At 48.6% G+C, this 25,792-nt stretch overlaps 1 protein-coding gene across 1 annotated transcript; it reads right to left on the reverse strand.

Moving 5' to 3' along the window:
- Positions 1 to 85: 85 nt before the first annotated feature.
- On the reverse strand, positions 86 to 18,381 carry MYO1H (myosin IH). Its single transcript, XM_051785484.1, has 30 exons — positions 18,229 to 18,381; positions 17,431 to 17,546; positions 16,807 to 17,005; positions 16,291 to 16,371; positions 15,691 to 15,870; positions 15,253 to 15,351; positions 14,533 to 14,646; positions 14,132 to 14,203; positions 13,311 to 13,430; positions 13,098 to 13,165; positions 12,669 to 12,774; positions 12,085 to 12,165; positions 11,682 to 11,773; positions 10,241 to 10,335; positions 9,966 to 10,012; positions 9,672 to 9,752; positions 9,016 to 9,121; positions 8,643 to 8,760; positions 8,265 to 8,378; positions 7,838 to 7,914; positions 7,148 to 7,216; positions 6,413 to 6,497; positions 5,504 to 5,663; positions 5,064 to 5,147; positions 4,485 to 4,578; positions 3,892 to 3,947; positions 3,294 to 3,429; positions 2,830 to 2,897; positions 2,361 to 2,458; positions 86 to 1,406 (listed from the first exon to the last, which is right to left on the reverse strand). Exons 1-30 carry the CDS (start codon positions 18,352 to 18,354, stop codon positions 1,136 to 1,138), a joined length of 3,213 nt encoding a protein of 1,070 aa, XP_051641444.1. The 5' UTR covers positions 18,355 to 18,381; the 3' UTR covers positions 86 to 1,135.
- Positions 18,382 to 25,792: the final 7,411 nt, after the last annotated feature.

Raw genomic sequence — 25,792 nt, forward strand, 5'->3', positions numbered from 1 at the left:
AGCAAGTCAAGGACCTGAGCATGGGGCATTTTAGCTGTAATTGTGGTGAAGAGACAAGGGGTGGATTTGGTGTAAGTTGTCCATTTTCACTTGGTGTTATGATGATGCTATTTTGATTGGGGGAGGGGGGAGTTTTTGTTTTGCTTGGTTTTTTTAGGTAAGTGAAGGTTGTGTGGTGAACGTGGATTTTTCAGTTTAACTGCAGTTTCAGCTCAACCAAAGCACCAAAACCATCTGCACCAGCCCTGCTGTTGCCCTGACCCTCCTCTCGTCATTCTGAGCTAAGGGCTTTGCCAGTCTGCCCACAAAAAAGGTGTTTTCAGACCAGAGTTAACATCACTGATCTGCACTTTTTGCAGTTCTCCTGAGTTGTGACTCAAAGTACAGCTAAAGAAACCTTTTGGCTTCTGTCTTAATCCTTCCTGACCAGTTGGAGCTCTCAGAGACAGACATTTTACCTGTGGAAGTGCAGCTTTTGGTTTAAACATGTCCCTGTGACCGTGTAACGAGCATCTCTGCTCACTGGAAGGTTACAGCAACATTGTGGATTTTATTTAGCTATAGTTGAGTAGTTTTAAGCTATAAAAAAAGAGCCTAAAAGATGCAAGCAAACTCTCAAATCACAGCAGCCCTGTGGCATCAGAGATTCCAGGGGAGATGTGAGGGCTGGTCTCATCCTGCAGGCTCCTTTCTGCTCCCAGCCAAGGCAGGGCCGGGAACAGGAACTGGTTCTCATCAAGACTTTACCTGGGTTGACACCTGGGACAAGAAAAAGGAGTCATTAAATTAGGGACAGCTGACCAGTGCTCTGAGGGTGTTACACCTCCATGGAATTCTTCCTTGGAGCTCTCAGCTCCTCACATGACCTGCTTGGGTGACACGAAGTGCCTCCCCTCCATCCCCCAACCAATTCCAGGCATAACTTGGTTGAGGGAGGCAATAAGAGGTGGAAAATGTCACCTCATTTTGCAGGTGCTTGTTGAATTTGGGTTAGGTTAAATTCTCTAACTGACCAAGCCAGGGGTGAGCCTTGCTCCCCCATCCCTGGGCCAGCTCGAGGGCAAGCAGCAGTGGCAATTCCTACACAATTCATGGAGCTGCAGCTCCCAGCATAGCCAGAACCAGCTGTTGTGCATCACCTCAGGCAGGTAAGCACTGGTGAGTAGTGACTGCTGTACCTCTGCTCTGTGAGAGGATTCAGTTCCTCCTGAACTCCCACGAAGGGCACTTGGCTGTGCTCTCTGCAGGTGTAGGGTGTCACAGGAGGAAGCACAAGGTGTATTCCCGTGCTCAGATGAGGCCTTACCACTGTTAGTTGTCCAGTCTTGTCCTTGAAGACCTGAGGCTCCTTCCCCACAGTGAACATCATCGTCCCCTCCTTCCCGGAGCCGATGCGGAACCGGAGGCTGCAAGGACAGAACCCCCAGGAGTGCTCTCCCCACAATAGGCTTTACTCTAAGCCCCCTTTATTTCTGTTCCTTGGCAAATCTCCTTAGATGAGAGATCAGAGCCCCAGCTTAGGTGAATTTCCTAAACAATTGCATTATCCCCCCAGGCTGATGGGTTTGATGAATGGAATGTCCCTGCCTGGCCCAGGCTTTGAATGTTCCTGGTACAATTAAGCACTAGAAGTTAAGCAGATCTGACCTGGAGAAAACCACTGAACACACCAAATCTAATTACAGCTGAAAGGCAAAAGCCAGAGAGAAAAGCTGGAGCAGAAGTGCAGGTTTCACCTGCCAGCTCCAATTCACAGGGAGATCAGAGACACAGACCATCCACCTGCCCTCAGCTCAGGGTCGTGGCTGCAGAATCCTGAGCTCTGCAGTCACATTTTGGGCCTCCTCAATACCTTTGGGAGAGGAGCATTTATCCTCAGGTAACCCCCAGCTTTCCAGCTGGCTTTCCTCAGACCTGGGGCTAAAGGAATCCACTGGGAAATCACTAAACTCACAACCTCACACGTGCAGGACACAGCAGCAGGAACCTGAAAAAGGTGGTTTTAAAGTGCAATCACCTATAAGTAAGTTTGGGGTTTAGGCAGCTGGGGCATGGGCAGCTCTCAGAGCAGAGCAGCACACCCAGCAAGGTGCACCCACCATGGAAACAAGCCTCATTAGCCTGGGAAAAAGGTTGGAATGATTTTTAATATATTTTCTCTCAGTGCATCCTATCCTGTCTCTCCTGTGCCTACAGAAGCCATGGAATGCTGCTGCATTAGACCTGACCAGCTTCGGGCACTGTCTGCTGGGTGAGGGCAATAGTCTTGACCTGAGTAGTCCAGACCTAAAAGGTTTTGAAGCAGGGTTTTCCATAGAATACAGCCTGCCCAGTGGTGCCCATCCACCTTCCTTCCTCACCTTCCCTGCACAACCTTAACGAGGCTTTGCTTGTTGGCCAACATGCAGAGCTTTGTCACCGTCTCGAAGACGTGCTCACACTGCAGGATCACATCGCCCTGGAGAGGAGAAAAGAGGGATAAAGTCACCTGGCACCACCCCAGAATGTGACCACAGAGCAATGGTGCACTCAGGGAGACTCCTTTGGAATGCCAGAGCACTGACTGCCTGGCAGAAGTGACCGAATTAAACATCCTTTCCAGTGATTATTTAGGATTTAGAGCAACTCTGGCTTTAAAAAAAGGCAAGAGCATGTCCCGATATGGGAATGTAGCTAGGGAATGGTCTGGAGCACAAGTCTGATGAGGAGGAATTAATAAGCATCAGTAATTATGTAATCCCAGTATTTTATAGGATGATATTGGAAGCATCAGCAACAAGACCTTATTTCTAACTACCAGCTCACAGGAGCTACATCACAATTTTCTACCTTCTGTTTGTTGTCCTCTGGAACATGAATGACCACGATCCCATCACTCAGGTTACTGGTGGAGATCCCTTCAAAAGAAATCCAAAATTAGAGGAAAACCCACCAAACCCAGCTCCAGAGGGCAAAGAACTATGTTCTCTTAGTTACAAACTTCTGCTTCAAGACTGACACCCAAATCCTTTGTCCATCCCCCAGAAAAAGCTGTTCCTGGTAGGTAATTGCTCCAAATATCTTTGTAAGACTTAAGTTTCAGAAGTTCATCCTTCCCCCAGGATCTCTGACAGGACATGAAGCCCCACAATGACTCATGGACTCATCACAGAGTCATGGAATGGTTTGGGTTGGAAGGGACCTTAAAGCCCATCCCGTTCCACCCCCTGCCACGGGCAGGGACACCTTCCACTAGCCCAGGGTACTCCAAGCCCCATCCAACCTGGCCTTGGACAAAGGACTCCCAGAGTTACCTTTCAGTGTGGAGTAGTCGATCTTCTGCTTGACCTTGGCCACCTCCACCACATAGGCCGAGCTCTGGGTCAGCACCAGGAGCCGCTCCCGCGCCTTGAACCCGTTCCTGTCATATTTTATCACGGGGGTCACATACTGAAAACAACGAGTTGGAATCAGCACTTTAACTGCTGCAGGGCCTGGGCCAGGCAGTTGAGTTTTCCTGACTGGAAGCAGCTCAGTGAGGGGCAGCTCTGCCTGTGGAGCTGCAGGCCCAGCTCTCAGCAGCTCCTGCTGAGCTCTGCTCACAGGGATCTGGATTCTTTGTACTGGGAAATCCAGAGAGCAGAACTCTGCTCTGAGCAAGATGGGTCCCCTGTGCCCTCTGTGCCAGAACCATGGGAAATGCATGGACACCCTGGCTCTGCTCCTGCCCTGTACAGCCCGAACAGGGCTAGGAATGGAATCTTAAATAACTTATTTAGGTACATTTTGAGGCCTGTCTCCAATTTAAAAGCAAGGAAATAGTGGCACCACTGCTGTTCATCAGGCCCTGTGTGACCAACCAGCTCCAGGACTCCAGTGAAGCCTATTCCAGGGATTCTGTCCTTCCCTTACCTTGATGTTCTCCCCTTGGATGAGCTGCAGCACTTTGGGGTTTATATCATTCACTTCTGAGGAGCAAACCAGAAAGAGAAACTGAGTGTAGGTGACAGACCTATAGCCACAGACAGTTACCACTGCCCCAGCCAACACCAGAGAGCTGCATTGTCTTCATCCCAATTGTCCTCGTCCCTCTGGCACATTCCCTTCCAAACTGAGGGTGGTCACTTCCAGCCACCCCCAAACCCATTTTGGTGACTCTCCTGCCTGATAATTAATTCACACTGGGAGTTTCTGCCCATTCTTGAGTCTGTTGGTTCAGACCCTGATCCACCCCAGCCCACAGGGAATTCTGCTTGGGTTTCTGGCTCTGTGTCCCAAAGGGATCCCAGTATCCCCAGTGTGAGAATCAGTCTGGCTGACTGATCTCTGAGTAGGTGTCACTAGACATGGCAGAGGAAGGAACTCCAACAGCAGGGCCCAAATGCAGGAGGTGATGCTGCCTCTGCCAGGTGGGAATTTCTCTTGGAAATGAGTCTGTTTGGTCCAACAGACCTTCCCTGAGCAGGAGCCTATGGCCAAGGCCCTGGGGGTTGCTGTGCACTCACTCAGCCGTGTGTCCAGGAAGGGCTGGTTGATGCTCTGGACATATCCCTCCTTCTTCCCTCGGAAAACAGCACTGGTCACCACCTTCTGCTGCAACTGAGGTGGGGAGGAACAGTCTTTATGCTCAGAGATCCTCCATCAGGAACATCAGGTCTGATGTGAACACTGTTACTGCCCAACATCCTTCCACTCATGCACTGCCCACCTGACTATGGAATCGTGGAACTGTGCTGCATTTCTTCCAATAGCTTTATGCTATTCCTGTATTACACCAAATAAAGGGGCAGCAGGGACAATCCTACAGATTTTTCTGATTTATGGGTCTTTTCTAATTACATGGAGTGCAGTTTTAATGCCCTAAGATAAACCCCCACGTGTCTGGAGGAGAACTGCTCCATACATTGCAAGACACTGGAAGGAATCCCTGACTCCAGGCTCCCGTGTGATTGCTCTTATCCCTGAGTGGGTGAGAGCAGCAGCAGCAGGAGGTGCAGCCTGTGTTCCAGATGCTCCACAGGGAACAGAAGTCACTCAGGCACAGCATGTTTGAACTCACACACTGGCACTCAGGTGTTGGTTACCTGTGCTTTCCTCTCGGCAGTGACCCCCCGGCAGTATTTCCTCACCAGGTTCCTCATGCAGATCTTCTGGAGCAGCTCGGATGTCTACATCAAAAAAAGTTAAAATAAAACAGTAGGGAAGTTGTGCAAACAGGTCTGTCTGTGCAACGAGCCTGAAAGCTCGTGGGATTAATTTTGTCTTTATAGGGCTTGTGAGTTCACTTTTCTGTCTGTGCATTTTTCCTTTGTATTGTTTAAAACAACACAGAGTTCCCTCCTTCCCCTTGGAAACACAAACCTGGGGCCATTCCTCCCACTCCCATCCAGACACAGCCGATCTCAGGCTCTTCCAAAGGGGACAAGCCAGCAGATCCCTGCTCTTCTCCCACACAAGGAATGCACACACATGACCGCAGAACAGAAGCACCTTCACCTCTCCCAAAGCCTCCAGCAGCACCCACCTCTTCCAGGATGGAGGGAGGTTGGAGCCAGCTCTTGTCCAAGACATTTTTTGGAAGGTGGTCTCGGAGCTTCACCAGGTAGTTGTACTGGGCAAGCCTCACAAACTCCCTGTTCTCCGGGCAAAGGGGCTTCTTCCGATTGATGAAGCCAGTTATGAACCTACAGAAAACACCAAACCAGAACTGACACGTGACCTCGAGAAATCCACGGAGTGAGGTGAGGGACAGAGGACACACAACAGGTTAACAGATCACTGATGTTAACAGAGGTACAGCAGTGGCAATCTTAAGCTTTATAATGTCTTAAATATTAACTTTTTTTTCCCCAAGTTCTGTTGGCCAGAACATGGTGCTTTGGAGTCTGAAAGGAAGATCAGCTCTACTTTGGGAGCTGAGTTTAAGGGAGTGGAGAGGGAGGACAAAAGGGGATGGAGGGGTGTGCAAAGTATTAGGAAGCAATTGTTCCCTGTGAGGGTGGTGAGGCCCTGGCACAGGTTGCCCAGAGCAGCTGTGGCTGCCCCATCCCTGGGAGTGTCCAAGGCCAGGTTGGATAGGGCTTGGAGCAACCTGGGATAGTGGAAGGTGTCCCTGCCCACGGCAGGGGGGGACTGGATGAGCTTTAAGGTCCTTCCAATCCAAACTGTCCCAGGATTCTATGGTTTGGAAATACAAATCAGAGCCACAGAAATTTGTGCCAGTCAGAGAATTCCTGAGGAGGTGCCAGGCATTTCAGACCAACCCCTGGCACTTGTCCTCCTACCTATAACCACAGCTTGGAAATGGCTGGGAAGGAGCTGGTTTTGACTCCCTGCACTGTCAGTACTCTGGGCTCATTGTCCAGAGACCATCTCCACGCTGGGACTCCCCTCCCACAGCCCTCCCCAGGACCCCCCCCACAGTGATAGTTACTTCCTGATTGTCTGAACTGCCCACGTCCTCTTCTTGGCCTCCTTCCGTGCCAGTGCTCCTCGCCAACACGCCTCCAGCTTGATGGCTGCAAGAACAATCAGGTATCAGGGGGCCTGTGCCAAGCTGTCCTTTAATCCACACAGCAGAAGATAGAACTGGTTCTCTTGCAGCTCTAAAGATCAGCTGATGGGAACAGCAAGAAGTTTAGGAAGTTTTCTTCTCCATCATAAGTGGTTGATCCAGTTTCAGCTGCACTGGGGAGCTCAACCCCAAGGCAGGGCCAGACCTTGTCACTGCTCAGCCTCCCGTTGTCCCTGCACACAGCCTATCTCAGAAAGCTGCCCTTTGAGCCTGCAGATTTTAGATCAGCCTGCCTGATGTGGTAAAAGGGTTTTTTCCCCCCCAGCAGCTGATAATCAGCTCCTGGGTACTCCAGAACATCCCCATGTGCGTGGCAGAAAGTGCTGCTGCTGCTCAGAGCTGCTCCCACAGCTGGTGCCTGGCTGGGGCCAAGAGCAGCTTGTGGTATGAGGAGCCAAACACAACTAAAAGGGTCTCTGTAACTGCCCTGTGAATGCTCTTTGTGCAGCTGACACCTGCATCTCACCTGACACCCACAGCCCTGCAGGGAAGCCACAAGCGTTACCCACAGCACCATGGATTTGTGACCTCCCAAAGCTACAACTCCCATGGAAAGCCCAGCCCTGAGAGAATCCTCCACTCCAGAGCCCATACCTGCTTTCCTCTTCTTCTGGTATGCTCTTTTCCCAAGGAATCCTTTGTATTTGGCCTGTAGTCTTGAAACTGGAAAAAGAGGCAGGGACATCACTTGTACCTCCAGGACCAGAGACTAAGGAGCTGAGATCCCACACTCCACCAGCACAGGAGGGGCTGCACAACCACCAGGGAACAGAGGAGCCACAAAAGCAACAGGCCCAGGAGTGGCCTGTGTAGGTACTGTGCCCTTCCTTTATGCTTTTCAGGCAGGTGCAGACAGGTGCCACCAGGATGAGACAGGTAAGATCCCAATTCCAAGGGAAAAGTACTCAGTGTATCTAGGCATGGACTCATAGGACTGAGGAGCTCTGAAGGAGCCACAGATCCAGGACTCAAGCAATAGAGCCAGTGATTTCTCCCCACCCTGGAGAAAGATTACTGAGTTTTCCATGGATTCTGCAGAGCTATGCAGACCAGGGGGCTCAGCTCCCACCACGGTGCACAGAATCCCAGAGTGGTTTGGGTTGGAAGGGACCTTAAAGCCCATCTTGTTCCACCCCCTGCCATGGGCAGGTACACCTTCCACCAGCCCAGGTCGCTCCAAGCCCAGTCCAACCTGGCATCTCCTACATCAACCTGGAGCCCAGAACACGGTTCACCAGGCCCTGCTGCTTAGTCTGTGTCAGAGGAAGGGAACTAGAACCTTACTCAGCAGTTGTTTCCTGTACTCAAAGGCATCTTCTGTAGCAAACAGAGTCTTTGGGAAACGAATGAATATTTTGGTTCTGAAAAAGAGACCAGGAACAGGTTATCATTCATGGTGGGCCCTTGTTTCAGCTGCCCCAACCAGGTTCAGGGTCCTCCAGCCAGCTGTGATGCCACCCAAGCCTTAAGTTGCCCTGGGCTGCCCAAGCAAGCAGGAAACCTGGAGCTGAGGCAAAGCAGCTCATCTGCCCTAACCCAGAGGTGGAAGAAACGAGGCTGGATTGAAGCTTCCATGGAAACAGGTAAAAATAAACAAGAAATGTCTGCATCTGGGGGCTTTATCTGTCTCCTTGCTTGTGTCACAGACAGGACAGAAGATCTAACAGCAAACACTGAGAGCAGAGATCACAGCCAAAGTGAGGACATTTACCTTCCTAATTTGTACTCCTCAGGCTTGTAACCTATGTGCTTGATGAGCCTCTCCACACCCTCAGCTGCTGTCCCGTGCCAGTTGGGCCAGGTAGCTGGACAGAGGCATTTATACCTGAAAGGTCAGCAAGACATCAACACAAATGGCATGAAATTTGAGAAACCCCTTCCTGAAAACTCTCCCCCTCAAATTCCCACTGCTTTATTCGAGACAGACGATGCCAAAACGGGTCAAAACGGATCCAGACAAGACACGTGCAAAGGTTATTTTTGGTGAAGAGGAGTGTCTGCTGACACCTCCCATCACTGGGGCTGGACATTTAACCACAGCTTGCTCAGAAGCCCCCACGGGAGGGCAGGATTCCCTGGGAAAGCCCACCTTTGCAGGAAGAGCTCGTACTTGCGCCGGTACGCGAAGCCGGCTCGTCGCACCCGCAGATGCTCCATCAGGCCCAGGTACTTCACCTGGTGTCGGATCAGGAAATCATCAAACTTCCCTGCAGCAAGGACACACACTCACTGGCAAGTTCTGCCTGGGGAAGCTCCCCCACTGGTCCATGTGTTGGGAGAAACCAGGGAGGAATCAAATCCCCAACTATCCAAGGTGATGACTTTGCTGCAGCTTAACTAAGCTATTTACATATACATATATATACAAACACACACATACACAGGCACATACACAGGCTGCACCTTGCTACAAACAAGTCTCTCAGTTCATTCCTTGACCTCCTCAGTGTCTCCAGCCTTACCAGGCTCCTTGTTGTCGTTGGGTTTAATGCAGCGGATGTAAGAAGGCTCCTTGGACATCAGGATTTCTATCAGACTTGTCAGGCTGTTTTTGAACTGGGTTGCAACCTAAGACAGCATTGAAAGAACTGTCTTAGCCTTGGAACTCATCACTGCAGGAATTGAGATAACTCACTCCCTGCATCCAGCTTAAAGCTGGAATTGAAAGTTGTCGTGTTTTATATAAATACATAAATATATATGTATAAAAACACTGGCTGCTGTCTCAGCAGCATCACTGCTCAGCTGCCAGGAAGTTTGCAGGGGTGGAACAGCAACAAAAACATCCACCAAGTTCAGGAATCCCAGAATCATTAGGGTTGGAAGAGACCTCTGGAGATCATCCAGTCCTGTCCAGGAAGGGTCACCTGGAGCAGGTGACACAGGAACTTGCCCACGTGGGTTTGGAATGTCTCCAGAGAGGAGATTCCACCACCCTCCCTGGGCAGCTGTTCCAGTGCTCTGCCATTTCTATGGAGAGAAACTTTTCCCTCATGTTGAGGTGGAATTTCTTGTGGTTTAGTTTATGGCCATAAGTACTAAGGGCAGGATCAGTGGTTAAACCAAGGCTTGGGGAGTTGAGTTTACATTCAAAGTTAAGACTAAAGACAAAACTCACAGTCTCTGGTCTCCTCCTGTTGTCCAGCTCTGACAGGAGGAAACAATCTCTAATGATGGCATTCTTGGAGTTGCACAGAACCTGAAAGAGGAGGAACTAGAAGTTGCCTTATTGAGCAGCACTTCTATTGCTCCTGTTGAGCAGCACAGCCCTGAGGACACACACAAGTGCCTAAAGGTCACTGCTAAAGAGAAAAGTACGTTCTTTTTTGGTGCAGGGATTAAATACATCTTCTGCAAAGCATTTCTGCTCCAAGCAGGTAATGAGAGAACAGCATCCCTTTTTTGTCCTTACCTCCTTCAGGTTTCTGTACAGCAGATCATTATTCTTCTCCAGAAATCCTGAAGGAAATATTTTAAAAAAAGTTTAATTCTTTTGGAGGCCACAAACTTCAGCACAGAATCAGGACATTTCCGTCCTCGAAATTCTCACTGCAGTCACGTGTGAGACATTCAAGTCACAGTGCCTCCAGAGGGCAGGTATTTGGGAATTCCTCTTCCCATCAAGTCCTCAGCTCCCACATCACCTGAAGAGCTCAGGTAACTCCCAGACTGGGCCTGCTCACTCACCAACAGCACAGTAAGTGACCTCTCCTGCGTAGTGGAGGAGCCGGAAATCCACCCAGTCGATGGATTTCCGCGTTTTCTGGTCCGCGAGTTTGCGACTGCAGGGGAAAAACAGCAAAACACCAAGAGAAAGGGCAACAAACAGCTTTGCTCAGGCTGGAGAGAGTCACAGCTGCAGGACAGCTGGAAACGTAGGGTTTGTGCCTCTTGATGGGGCTCTGACTGTAGAGTTACGGCCCAGAGTCAAACCATCATTTATCTCTGGTGGCGGCAGAGAATGGGAGCAGCTCCCATAAACTCAGAATACCTGTGACCTTCCTATTGCCTTTTGACAAGGACCACCCTTTCCAGAAATATTAAGATTTCTTCCCATAACATTCATTTAAATACATTCTTATTTGCTTAAACGGGGGAAAAAGATTAGCAACTCCCTCAACTTCAAAGCAAACCTGGGGCAAAGGATTGCTCAAGATATTTGGCCCTGGGGCAAGAACCCAAATACAAAGGAGGAATCCAAATGTTCAAGAATAGCGGGAAAATTTTAGAAAGCAAGGATTCCCTGGAGAAAAAAAAATACCAAGAAAAAAAGAGCAACTTCACAGTTGAAGTTTCAGCTTTGTAAGCAGTCAGTAACTGCAGAGCTGGGTGTCACAACAGCACATTAGTCTATCAAAGCTCCTTCCAAGAGCATCGCCAAGTACAGATCCTGTTTAAGTAGCTCCAGCACTGCTATTTAAAGCTTTAATCAGGCAGAACAGCATTAAGGCACATTGTGGTGACAAGGAAGTTGGCTCCAAATTTTCCACTTGGCTGTGGCGAAGTTCAGAGCTGTAGGAACAGTGACAGCTCAGCAGCGGGGCTCGGAATTGATGCCTTGTCAGAGCCTTCAGCAGCTCCTGCTGGGAACCAGCCCAGCGCCAACGCACTCATCTGCCACCAAAATGGGCTCCAAACCCACTGCAAACGGAGTATCAACCAAAATGTCACTCAGCTCAGGGATAGGAGCAGGAGCATTTTCTCTCCTTTTCGTACTCAAATCTCACAAGTGGCAAGATGAATGTCAATATTTATACACCCCTCAGGCATTGGGCTCCTTGTCACATCATCTTCAGCTTTCCCTGGAGTCAGTGGGGCCAAAGCCACCTGTGGCCAGAGTCATCTCACCTTCATGGGCTGAAATCATGGGCTGAACCCATGAGTCCCTAATTTCAGTGTGGAATGAAACCAGTTCACAGATCAGCATCACACCAGCAAAGACACAAGACCCCCCCTCCACCTCCCAGTGCCTCGGGTCAGACTCTGCCAGTGCAGCCCATTTCAGTGCCAGACACTGGATGGGCTGCTTGATTTGCTTTGGTACAAAGCAAACATTGTTCCCTCCCCAACACTGTCATGGATTTGAGATGGGGAGAGGCTGGGATAGGATACAGAGGTAAATGCATACGTCACGAAGTGGGCATGATCTCCTACTTTCTCCTCCAGCTTTTCCAAGAAGCTCAGGTCAGTCGCTTCCCCGGGCCGTAAACATTCCTCATCCTGGAAGAGCAGACACTGGATCAGGGCTGCCCTGAGCACCTGCTCCCTCCTCCACAAAATACAGCTGTGTTACACAGAGCCTGAGACCAGTTGGTGGAGAAGCAAAGCACCCACCCCCTTCAACCCCCACAGCTCTCCAGTCATCAGATCCTCCACCTTCCACTTCTGGGCGTTTGTTTACCAAGGTCAGTGTGTTTACACTCTGGATAATGCAGATCCATCCCATAATCAGAGGGAAAAAAAATGTGATTATGGGTCATTAGAGCAGGGCACAGGCCAACATTTTAATTTAGCACAAACTCTGTTCTTACCAGAATGGAGATTATTCCTTTGTGCTTCTGCTCAACCAAGTCACAGATGATTTTGTTGTTAAAATATGGGATTGGCTCCCACTGGAAGATGAAAACAAGGAAGAACAGCTTTAGATGAAGACCTTTTCTTTGCAATTTTAAAGTTCTTTGGAACTTAGATCCCAGTAAAGATCAGTGTTGTGAATTAGGACCAGCTGAAGGGAAAAGGTGACAGCACAGTGATCCATGACCCCACTCCAGAGTTCTCCTGCTTTCAACAGCCCAGACCAGCTCCTTGTCCTCTACATGAATGTTTTCCACCTTCTCATGTCTTGCACTGCTGGAGTTCCTCACTCTCCAGGGACATTGTCACTGCTTAACATCTGAGTTTTGGGGAAGGTCCTGCTTCTTTGTTAAATGAGGTAAATTAAGTCTTGGCTAAATTACACTTCAAAAGGGGATTCAGAATGAGACCCATGGCAATCTCACACTTCCCATGGGAACAATAACAAACTGAAAAAAGCAGGATGCCTTTCACATTGCTGATCAAAAGCATTCAGTGTAATGGCAGTTCAAAGAGAAAAGGAGGGGAAAATATAATGTACCTCTATCCCTTCCAGTTCGTATTCCTCCTGCTCTGCTTTCAGGGTCATCTCAATCAGCAGCTGCTGGAGCTTCTCATTGCAGTAATTAATGCAGAACTGCTCAAAGCTTCGGGGGGTTTAAATGAGCATCGGGTTTTATGTATTTCATGGGCAGTTCAGCTTCTCCCACCAGCACCTGCTGTTCTCAAGCCAAACCACTCACTTCCACACAGACCAAACCCACACATCCCTCCCACACAGTGGTACCAACAGCCCAAACCCAGGCCTGCAGCCCAAGCTACAGTTTTCAATGGGGTTCAGCAAACCCTCTGCACCCAGATTTTACAGTCCCCCATGTCTTGCCTTGCGGGGGGAAGAGCACACTCCAGAAGTCAGGCACGACTTCAGCACATGCCCCAGGTCACCCCAAGCCTCAGGAACAGCCCTTACCTGTTTGTGTCCAGCACTTCAAAGCCATAGATATCCAGCAGGCCAATAACTGTTTTCTGAGTTGAATCCTGTTAAAGACACCACAGCTCTGCAACTGCTCCTTCCCTGCATGTTCCTTCTTCCACCTGAACTTTAAACTTTCTCTTTGAGACTTTCATGTCACATCCCAATGGAGAAGCCACTTTATAGCAGGACCCCAGGCAAGAAACCAACCTTGTTGGCCAGAGAGCTGTTGATTTTGTTGACAAGCCACGTGAAAGTCCGTCCGTAAATCGCCTTGGCTACGGCGTCCCGAGCATAGAATGCCAGATCCACGTTCAGCGGGCTCAGGACCTGGAAATAAAGATATACCAGAGCTGCCAACCACCACAGATAATCACAGCAAACTTCTGCCAAGCCAGTTCACACTTGTGGCTTGGTGTGCACCCCCATTATTGTGCACCACAGCACAGCTGGGCTGCAGCTGCTCCTGTACATACCCATGGCAGGGGGTGGACTGGATGATCTTTAAGGTCCCTTCCAACCCAAACCATTCTGGGCTTCCATGATTCCACCTACAGCCTTATTTCCCATCAGTGTTCCTTCAACCACTACATGCCAGCAGGGTTGGGACACTACATTTTGAAGAATACTAACTCAGACAAGTGGGGGAGCTATTCTGACTTCCTCGTACTTTTATTTTATTAAAATAAAGATACAAAACGCTCAAAGAGCAGTTTTTACCAGTGTTTTCTTCCAGTTTCCCAGGAAGCACTAGGGACTGGACAAAGGGAAATTGTTTGGCTCTAACACAGGGCTGCCTGCAAGTCCCTGTTCCCAGGTTTTTAACACTTTCTTGTTCAGCAAGAAGCCCTAATATTGGGGATATATTTAATTTAATGTCTCAGCTAGAAGAAGGGGATGTGGAGGAGGAGTGGGACAGCCAGGGTGACCTGTTTGTACTGTAATGTGGAGAACAGAGCTCCTTGTCCACCCCCCCTCCCTCAGAGTTGGGGGTCTCCCAATGTCTGGGGTTACACAGAATCACTTGGTACCTCTTCAGATCTGGCCTCGATCTTGCGGTGGGTGAGAGCTTCCTGCAGGATGGACAGGTGAGCACCCAGGAGCTGCAGGAAAGGGGATATTTGCACTCGGGGCCCAGCCAGCAGGACACTTTAAACAGGCAGCACAGTGTGACCAGTGGGGCACAATCCCCAGTGCCTTCCCAGTCACCCTCTTCTTTGAGCAACAGCAATTAAGGAAGTTCCAGGGAGATGAGCTACAGAGAAAATTCCACACAGTTTACAGCAAGAGCTGGGTATTTATATAGTTAGGTATTTATACAGTTATCCTTCTGTTTTGGGGAACAAATGTTTTGTCCTTAAGAAAAAAATACAGCAGGGTTAAGGTCTTCTTTGTAGCACTGGCAATACTGGCACTGTCTCAGCAAAGGTACCTTTGAAATCCACTTGATCTGGGTGCCATCCCGGATGATGGCATGGCCATTGCTGTCCTCTTCAAACTGAATGTTCCCGAGGTGCAGGACACTGGCAACAATTCCAAAGAGGTGCTAAGAACAGGAGGTAGACTATTAGAACACAGGTTTCCATAGCTTGGGAATGGTGCAACTCTTTCCTACACCTGTTGGTAACCAGAATATTGCCAGGCTGAGGGAGGTGAGTCAGAGGACCTGCTACAGGGGTGTGGTGCCCCCACGGGCACCATGCTCCTCACCTATCCACTCCCTCAATCCCATGGAATCGCAGAAAGGACCTTGAGGATTTTCCAGGCCCACTCCTGCCATGGGCAGGGACACCTTCCACTAGCCCAGGTTGCTCCAAGCCCTATCCAACCTGGCCTTGGACACTTCCAGGGATGGGCCAGCCACAGCTTCTCTGGGCAACCTGTGCCAGGGCCTCACCACCCTCACAGGGAAGAATTCCTTCCCAGTATCCCATCCAACCATGCCCTCTGTCAGTGGGAAGCCATTCCCCCTTGTCCTGTCACCTGTGCTTTTGTAAAAAGTCCCTCTCCATCTTTGTTGTTGGCTCCCTCCAGGTACTAACCACCAAAATAATGCCTTATTCCACCCTTAATACCTCTCCCAAGAAAGGCTGCTTCCATCAGTTCAGGAAAACAGCAGTTCCCTCCTTAGATTCCCTTTTAACACACACACCTCGACATCTTTCTCAGTGAAGTCAATGATAGAAAAAGCTTTGCGGACTATTTTCCAGTCGTTCTTGTCATTAATAGAAAACACTTTGGCACATCGACCCTACAGTAAAAGAAAGATGGATTAGCACAATTCATTGGCAAAGCAAATTTGTTAATCAGCAATCAGATACTTCTGGGCAGACTGCTTTCATTTCCAGTTTCCTCAGCAAGTTATGTCAGTGCTATTAATCCTAAAAGTGGCTCTTTTGATGAGATTTTTCAGTTTATACTGAAAACCTGATACAAAGCAATGAGTGTTACCATAAATTGGTTAAGGCTTGTGCAGAGCCTGAGCTTGCAGCCATCCTCTGTTTTTCAGGGTAAGAATATCTCCTGCCCAAGCTGCCTTTGCAACCCCTGTGATTCCTGGTGTGCCACAGAGGGAGCAGCTCCCACTGACCTGGATGAGATACGTGTACTTCTGGGGGTTGCGCTCCAGCCCGAGCCAGGATAGAAGATCCTTCTCTCCACCCTCCAACAACTGGTAGAAAATATGGAAATTCCTTTCCCCGTGGTTTTGGTGGACAACTCTGGATTTCTCAATTAGGTAGCTGAGGATGTGCCCTCCCACTGGTGCTCCCTGGCAGGACAGAGCAGTCAGATCAACACCAAAAATACCAATAACATCCCTATGATGGCTGGTTTTTTACACCCAGGAATGAGGAGCAGGATCAGGAAAAACCCAATTCTGCTGTCACTTATCTGCCACCTTTTATTTGAGAGTGAGTATCCAGCAACATTACAAGGGTTTGCTGTCCTGCTAATTGTGCTTTACAACTCTCTCTCAGCTTTCCAGGGAGCACTGGCTGGATCGCCAGTGATGTAGGAAGCTTTCAGGATGGATAACTTGTGACCTTACCTGCAAAATGCAAGGCCTGTAAAAACAGGATCACAAATGTGCAGTGTAAGGATTAATAAATCCTGGGCTGCCTGGTCAGTGCCCAAGAGGTTCTCTGATCCATCTTGTTTTCCCACAGTGCTCCACTGGGTTTGTTCTCACCTTAAAATCAAACTGGATGTCCATGTATTTCCCAAACCTACTCGAGTTGTCATTACGCAGAGTTTTTGCATTCCCAAAAGCCTGTGGATACACAGACAGGTAAAGTCACTTCTTATCTCACTGAAAACCTGACACAGGACCAAGTTACAGTAACAAAGCTGAGTCCCACTGAATTCAGCGGGATTAAAGAAATACAAACTCATGTATTTCTGTAGCTTCCAGTGAAATTCAGCTAAACCAATTATTGCTTTACAGAACCTATAACTGAAACCCCAAGGAGCTGTTGCACGGTTTCCTTGTACTCCCAGGTTTCATCCAGCCTCCACTAGAAACCCCAAGTTTAAGTTTCCAAACATTAAACTGTATTAAATCCCAAGGATTCTTTCAGAGGTTGTGCCACCAAGAGGCCAGTGTTGGCCATTCCTGGACCCAGGGGTGCAGACTTGGAGGAAGCTTTGAGCAGTGAGGCCACCAACACCAACCTTTGTTTATTTCCCCCCTGATTTAGTTTCTTACCTCAAGAACAGGGTTGGAAAGGAGCAGCCGGTCCCGGACGATCTGCAGCTGCTCCGTGGTGGGACAGGTCACTGCGTAGTACTGCAGGATCTTCTTGGATGCCTCTGTCTTCCCAGCCCCACTCTCTCCAGAGATGAGGATAAAGTGGTTGTTGTACTCGCTGCACATCACCCGGTAGGCATTGTCAGCTATGGCATATCTGGGCATGGCACAGGAGGCATTTGGAGGGGAACATCCATCAGGAATGGCACAGGAGACAGAATATCAAAGGCTTTCCAGGGTATTCACTCCTGCTCTAACTTTCCAGGGTATTCACTCTACTCTAACCATCCCAGATGGTTTAGGTTGGAAGAGATCTTAGACATCATCCCTTCAGTGAAGACTTAATTATCCTTGTGGGTCATTCCCAACTCAGAATACTCTGTGATTCTGTGGTCTCATCCCAACCCCCTGTGGTGGGCAGGGACACCTTCCACTGGGAAAGCTGAGCTCAAAATGAGGCTGACTCAAAGTTTCATAGTAAAAACCGGACCTAGTGCCTGTGGACACACCCCCGTGGTGCCCCAGCATTACAGAGAAATCCCAAATCAGTGATCCAAGCTGACATCCCAAGGGATTACTTACAGATGCGGTGGCAGTTCAAAGAAGTTCACCCCTCGGTAGAGCTGCATCTGAGTCACGGTGTAGATGTCCAGCTCCTTGTAAGGGTTCACAGACACGAGGAGGGTACCAATATATGTCTGCAGGAGAGAGAGCACTCGAGTGGAAAACCTGCTCCAGCACAGGAGTCGTGGCTCCCAAAGCAGGAGTCAAGTACTAAAGAAGCAAGAACCAAAGAAGATAGCACGGAGCTTGCTAAGAGAGAACCAAACAAACCAACCCAAAAAAACCCCTCCACAGCCTTCATTATTTCAAAGTCAACACCAAACTTCTTCCAAAACCTCTTGTTATGAGTAGAGCTGAACCATGACAGCAAGCTCAGGGCCTGACATTTTAGATGTAAGATCCCATAAGCATGGGACCATCCCATAAGCACGGGATCCTTATGGGATCTTTCTCCTACTTATGGGATCCTTCTCCTACTAAAGTTAATATAACATACAACAAAATCCTCATCACTTCCCAGACAAATCAGGTATAATGTTCTGCCTTACCCTCAAGCATCGTGTTTCCTTTCCTGTTCCATTACTGTTTACTGCACATCCTTTAAAACTTTGCAAGGCAACTCAGAGCAAGCTGTGACTGTAATTTTCATCAGCTAAAGTAGACAAACCATTCCTGGATGGTCACCCTGCTGGGTACTACAAACATCCAGCAAGGCTTGTTGCTAGATTCACAGACTGTACACAGCTCTTCCTCCTGGATCCCACCAGCAAGGCCCCTTGGAGACATTTCACACAAATCCACACAACCAGCACTCACATAGATGAGGTTCTCCTGGTACCGCTTCCGCAGGTTGTTGAGGAAAGCAGCCTCGCTGGTGTGGGAGTCCAGGAGCACAAAGTCCTGCACCCCGACCCTGTCCCGGGCTATCAGAGCCCCCTCCATGTTCTCGTCGGTGTTGTCGTCCACTTCTTCCTTCTGCAACGCAAAGGTGGGGGGACACAAGATTGGGAGGGAGCAGAGTTAGGAGAGACCTGAAGGGCCAGGTGAGTCCCTCCCCAGGGCCAAATCATCCTTGCACAGGTAATGCCAAGAGATCCTTATTCCAGCTTGTCCAGAGATGGCAATTCCACACCATGTGAGTTTGCATTTTGATGTCTTCGAAGTCAAGACGTCTGAGACTCACTGCTGGGATCAGGGAGGAAGACCAGGGTTTCCAGGCACCCTCGCTGAACACAACAGCAAGGTGAGACAAACCCAGCCCCAGAGATGCAGTTGGGATCTGGACGCTGCAATGACTCAGTCTGGACAGAGCCCTTGCAAGCACAAAGCCTGAATAAACGGTGGAAAACACCAGTCAAACCAATAGTCCTACACCATCTGCAACTCCTTTACACAGACAGAAATGCACAAGTGGAGAAACTCTCGGAAAAGCTTCATGGGACCTGACTTTTAGGGAAAAAAGATACTACTTAGCACAAGACTCCGTTATTCCCAGTGTCTCCAGGTCGAGTTCTGGTGCTGGCAGCAGAGGTCCCCACACGCCAGCGGGAGCCACGGCCACCGCGCTGATAAAACCAGTCAAACAGCGACTCGGGCACAGTTAGACCCTTCCCAGTACACCCCCATCCTTCCCAAAAGACTGACAGATGCCAAAAAGGGTGTCACTGATCAAACCTAATTCTTTTGCACCCTCCACCTCTGATTATTTATCGTGGAAGTTGAGTTCACACTGGAAATTCTCTCTGCTGAGGATCAAGCTCGATTCCCAGCCTGTAAGAATAAACTATGCTTTTTATTTAAGTAAATCAAGCTGCTAATTTCATGTTGGCAAATAGAAAAAAAAGTTTTGGCTGCATATTCTCCATGTATTTTCCTACATTACACATATTCTACAATAATATTGTGCTAAAGTGGTGTTTTCTGGGTTTCTGGTTTTTTTGTATTTTAAAGACACCAGAATTAGACAGTTCAGAGAGAACTAACTAACTAATGCATTAAATGCTTCCCTTAGGACAGAAATGAAATCAAAGAGTTGGAGCAGCTTACCTTGCAGGGTTCCAGGCTTTGGGAATTAGGGGAGAGGATGCAGCCGAGCAGCCAGAGCAGCTCTGGAGGCTCAGGGCTGTGATCACCAGCCCAGCACCTTTGCTGTTCTGCTCCTGCCCTTGGGGACATTGGCTTTGCACATTTTGCTGCTCCACTGCTCCAGGAGATGCTGTGATTGTGTGTGAGGTTTCCAGTGAGAACTAAAAGGGCTGTGATGGTCAGTTTGTGCAGTGCCACCTCATGTTCTCCCTCCCCTTTTTTTGTTCAACTTTTATTTTTCTAAGGCAGAAGCTTTCAAATTGTAAATAGACACAGACTAAAATGTTTCTGCAAAGCTTTGGCAAACTCTGGCTCCAGAAGGAGGATTTTGGGATGAGCCTGGACTGCACTGGTGGACACTAAGGACGCCAAGTCTCGGGGGATTTAGGAGCAAGGTTGAATAATTGAAGAGCAAAGGACCCATCCACACAATATTCTTTATAACTCAAGCAAGCTCAGAAGAATCAATCCTTAAAGAGCTATTTTAATGTTATTCTCATTTTACAGCCTGTTCTTTACATTTATCTGTTTATCTCACTGAGAGTGATCTGAGCTTTGAGATGTATATTCAGCAGTAACACTACCACATACTCCAGAGAGAGATCCCCTGAAAGCCTGTTATTTAAACCTTATCACAGTTTAAAAATAAATAAATCAGACCTGCACTAACTTCACACACGAGGAATTACATCTTTGCCTTTCACATCCTCTGCCTCCAGCTGCCTGTCCTCAGCCCCAGGCTGGCAGGACACAGCATTCCTCATTTTTCCTGAGTCAGGCCACAATGTGTCTGTGATCACTTCTTTCTTCTGCCAGACAGATACCCCCAGTTTTTCCTTTTAATATTAATATCCCTTTTTTCCCCTCCTCTGCACAGGACCCGTCTTAACAATTTGTTGTGCTTGTCCTTATCTCAGGCTCCATCAGTTTGGAATTAAAAATAAAGGATGATTTCACTTCTCAAACCAGTACCTGGACAGATCCCACTACCTGTGTAGGGAGGGACGTGGAGGGGGGGGGGGAGGAAAAATTATAATAATAATAATAATAACAACAACAACAAAAATAATAGGATGTATCCTTCCTAGAAAGCTCTTGGGACAAGCTGCACAGGAGACTTCCATTCTTTCCCAGCTGGGAATTAGGAAAGGATAAGCCTGAAACCACAGTGACCATCTCCCTGCTCAGGTTTCCCTAACCCAGTTCTCTCACGTGTATGTTAATTGGTAAGTGACAGTGGTGCCCATCAAAATTCCTGAACTCTTTTCTGGACTTTTTTGTGCTCAGATTTTCTCAGTATTTTACTGTTGCTGATATTTTTATTATCACAGCACCATTTACTGCCATTTACACCCACTTCTGGAAGTTTACCACAATTTTCTGCTTGCCTGGTATGACCATGAGCAAGATACCCCAGGACTCAACAGGTCACAGAACCCCAGCAAGACTCTGCTCTCTTTTAAGGATTATTTTCCTTTCCTCATCACTCAGGAGTCAGGAGATTTCTTTCTTGCCTCCTGAGATAGGAGCTCTATCAAAAAAAACTCTCCCTTGCTACAATGAAAGGTTTTGCTTTTCCCACAGGGATTTGTCCATCAACACAGAAACTACAAGGAACTACGTCAGATCCCAACACAGATTCTGTGCAGCTCTTGGGAAAGGTCTAAAATGAGGTCAGACAGAACAGGCCAGTTTCTTTGACAAAGTTTGTACCAGTTTGAAGCAAGATCTGGCAAGGAACGGGTAGAAGACAAAAAAAGAACCAGAAAGAAAGAAACTTTGCAAAATTATCACTTATCTTCACCAGAGGGTCAAAACTTCATTTTTCAACAGGCTCTAAAGGGAATTCTTGATGTTTCTTTGGTTTAATGTCATAGAACAGAAGAGATTAATGTAGAGGGGGAGAGGAGGAACAGTTATGAGGCCACTGCTATTTTGGAAGCACTAGAAAAGCCCAAACCCTGCAGGTACAACGAGGTGAGAGCAGAAACAACCTCACCCCCCGTACCTTTGGAGCAGCCTCGTACCACCCCCCCCACCCAGCCAGGCCCCTCCTGCACCAAAATGCCATTCAACCCCCAGACCCAGGTTATTGGGGCCACCCACAAGGCCGCCAGTTCCCACCACAACAGCAGAAAATCTTCTCAAGGATCCTCCACACCCCCAACCATCCCAACCTGCCGGAGCTGCTGGATTTCCCTCTTTCCCTGCCACCAGCACACTGCAGATGCAGAAGTGGTTTTACTTCACATCTGCCTCCTGCTTTACCTGCACCCTCCTGTCACCTCCTTGTCCAGCCCGGCTCCTTCCACAAAGAGTTAACGGGGCTGGAGTTGAGGCCCGTTGACACCCAGGATCGTGTGTCGTGTTCGCTGCCCCTCCTTGGGCAGGGCTGCACATCCTCCTTCTGTCATGAATTATCCAACGTCCTGTCAGCGCCCGAGCCCGGGGAGTGCAGGCTCGGGGAGATCTTACATCTCATCTGAGGCTGAAGGTGGACCGGTGGACTACGACCTTTCTGATGGGCAACTGGAGCAAATCCAGGCGCAAAATACATCCCACCACCCCGACCAGGCTCCTCAGCCCCTTCCCGCAGCTCCCGCCTTGGTTCCCACTAGAGGTCACTGCAAAACCCGGTTTAATTTGCGGTTTCTGCAGATTATGCTTTTTCCCCCCCCTTATCAACAGTTTCTCCCCCCAGAAGTAACTTCTCAGGTTGGACCACCAGCAACTCCCAGTGATCCTTGAGCAGCCTTAAACATCCCCTCCATTCTATTCACTGCTCTCCAGATGATGCTTCCAGGAATTAAGAGCTCTGTATTTAAGGAGATTCACACCCAAGTCCCACCTCACTGAATGATGAAGGAGATCTCATGAAGGGACTCCTAGCAGGATCAGGGTCTCCAGAGGTGGAAAAACCTACAAGATTATCTTGGTTTTACAGCAACACTTAGGGATTAGAGCTCTCACCTCGTGGCTCAGAACCATTAAGGAAAACCAGCACAGAGCACAACCCAGGGAGCCAAGTGAGGCAAAGGCATTGCTGCTTTATCCTTAGCTAATAAATACTGATTGTGAACAAAAACATTCAAAACTTCAAAGGAAAACCCCCTCAATAATGCATATTTCCATAGAGAAGTGGGAAAACCACCTGTTTGACAGTTTATTTAGACCCACCTCTTTCCCAACAGAAACAATTTTTGGTATCAGAAATACAATTTTTCCCCCCAAGAGCACATTTGTGTTATGATCTCTGCAAAAAAACATCCCCTTTCCACCCCCTCCAAAACTCCAAACCTTATCTAAGGCTGGACATGATGACCCTAAAGCCCAGTTCAAACTGTTTGTTCAGCTCTGTCTCCATCTGCCATCATAGAATCATGGAATATCCTGACTGGGAAGGGACCACAAGGACCAACCCCTGGCCCTTCCCAGGACACTCCAACAATCCCACCCTGTCCCTGACAGCATTGTCCAAACACTCACAGAGCTCTGGCAGCCTTGGGGCCGTGACCATTCCCTGGGGAGCCTGTTCAGTGCCCGACCACCCTCTGGGGGAAGAACCTTTTCCTGAGATCCAACCTAAACCTCCCCTGACACAGCTCCAGCCCTTCCCTTGGGTCCAGGAAATTTCTGTGACACCAAATAGTTACGACCTTTTTTGAGTGTGTGTTCTCTGTAGTTACAGGCTTGCTCAGGACAGATGAGCATGGAGCAGCTCTGCTAACACAGATTCCCTCAGAAACGTCGGAGCTCTGTTTTGGAAATACTCATTTACATGGGAGCAGCAGCTCCCTGACCCAGCCCTGCTCCCTTTGGGTGCACCAGGAATTCACTCATTAAGAGTCCTGGAAGTTGGGCTGCAGGGATCACAACGAGGAAACCCCTGGGCCCTGCCCCACCCTTGGCTCTCAGGAGGAGCTGGCCAAAAGGGCAGTGACATGAAGGATGGTAAAGAAAGATGTTCTGGGAGAGGCCTTGGCAGGGTCAGCAGGGGAGCAGGACAGGTCCCAGCAGTCCTGGAACTTCCCTTGACTCCAGCAACAACTTCAATATCAAGGTTTCAGCAGGAAGTGGCTGCAGGCAGCTGCTGGCCCTGTTTCTGCTCCAGGAGGAGCCAGGACACCATCCTGACATCCCCAAAGAGAATTCAGACTGTCAGAGCATGGGTAGGACTTGGGGCAACATGTCCCCACCCAAGAATAACAGCCAGCCCAGGGTGACTGGGAAACACAATCCCTGCCCTGTGGAAACCTTGGTGTGGCTCACAAGGACTAATCTGTTGAGGGCAGTTTTCAGATAAACGGGAACCACACATAGAAGAGATTAAACCAGAGCAGATTCCACCAAGGGACCAGGTTACGGTTGTCCCATCACAGCAAAGCCAACAGAAAGACGAGATGATTTTTAGATATTTCACTGAGATTGGCCCAGAGATCTCTGCAAACCTCTTTTCAGATTTATAATGAAACCAGAACGATGTACATTGACTATGCTTGGGAATGCTGCAGCAGCACCGTGGAAAAGGGACAGTTTGGGTCTGCAAGGAGGAACTTGGGCCGTCTGGAATTACTGTACACACTCCTCAAGGCAAGAGAATTCATAAATACAATTATACTGCGGAAAAATTTACACATTGTAACCTAATTTCTTTTCAAAAGAATACAGAATAAGAGGGTTTTAAGGTTAATCAACAGCCCAGGGAAACGCCAAGAGTTCTTAAGGCCTCTTGTCTGTCTCCAGGGCATAGTCTGCTATAGACTTGTTAAAGGGTGACTGTCTGTCTTTCTCAATAGAGGAGAGGTCGAGGTGAACCACTTCACTTTCATAAATCAAAAGAAAGGAAAAAAGTGAGAAAATCTCCCGAGTTCAAACATTCCTTTAAAACCCAAACTTTAAATACTAAATGGGCTTCATGGTTGCCATTTTGAAAAACATTAGTTTGCCAAAGGACCCTTTTGATTTCTATTTGAAATGCGAGCGCTCACAGATAATCCATTGAGAATCAAACCCCCACAAAAGGCTTCCTGAAACAATCGCGGCGCTGGTGAAGGACAACATTTTTGTGCCCAAAATAAAACATTTTAATGCGCTACAATCCATTACACATATATTCCTCCATTTCCTTTCAGTAATTATTCATTAGAAAACATTTAACGTCACTGCAGATTTCACACTGGGCAGTCTGCACACAAAGGAGAAGAGTTGGCCCATTTATAAGGGGCTGAGGCCGCCTTTTCTCATCCGAGGAGCTCCAAGGCGGTGGGGGCTGCCGGACACAACGGGCAGGCGAAATTGTGCGGTTAACGGTCAAAGCCCCCCTGCCTACTTTGACACTCATTTAAAGATGACGGGGAACAATAGAGATTTGTTCTTAGCAACTCTTTCTTGTTGCACGGGGGCTCCGCCGGCCGCGCCGGGCGGACCCAGGCACGGAACCGGTGCCGGGTCCCACCTGCCCCGCTCGCCCCCCGTTAGCGCCGTGGGGCAGGTAAAGGGCAGCGTTAAAAAAGGCCCCGTTCGGCCCGTCAGCTCTAATAAAACATCCCCTGTAGGGTCCACATGAGCAGCTCAGTTTTGGGTCAGTGCCAGGAAGCTGCTGGGCCAGGTTGGTCGGACCAGCCCTTCTCACCCTTCAGTTCCCAGTGCTCCCACGTTACAGCGCTGTCAGCAGCACCAGTGCCCTCAGACACCTGACTTAGAGCATAAACCACTTATTTATAACTTTTTAATTGAGAGAACCACGCCAACTGCTAGGAAAGCCCCTTTTGCTGTATCAGCTTGTTTCACACGCAGCAGAGATATCCAAAATTCCGTGTTCATCCCTGTATCCCAGACACTCCTGTGTGATGAGCAAGAAAAGCAGCAGCAATTGAACCTCCCAGTTTAGGATCAAATAAAATCCAGCTCAAACTCTGTCAGGTCAGAACACAGACACTGAACTGCTCTCTCAGTCGTTGGCTTTTGATATAAATGCCAGACTTTTCGTCATGCTTAGATTTACTGTCACTGCTGAACCAGAGGCAGCTCCTTAATGAATCCTGGATCTTTATTAATTGCAGAACAGGATGTTTTACTAGAAAACATCAATTACTGATGAGCTCCATAGCCAACCTCCATATGTTCCATAGCAGTCCCTGTTTAACAGAGCACAGGATTTCCAGCTGGAAGGATAACATTCAGAGTTAGCTGGAAAAACAGGGCAGATTTATTCAACTCCTAGGAAAGAGAAGGACATTCTTTGAGTATCTGACAGCCGAGAAGTTACAGGGAGAGTAGCATTAAAAACCAGTAA

This window comes from Manacus candei, unplaced genomic scaffold (assembly GCF_025592945.1).
Source record: "Manacus candei isolate 608988 ecotype Guabito, Panama unplaced genomic scaffold, ASM2559294v1 h1tg000020l, whole genome shotgun sequence".
Taxonomy (NCBI): Eukaryota; Metazoa; Chordata; class Aves; order Passeriformes; family Pipridae; genus Manacus; species Manacus candei.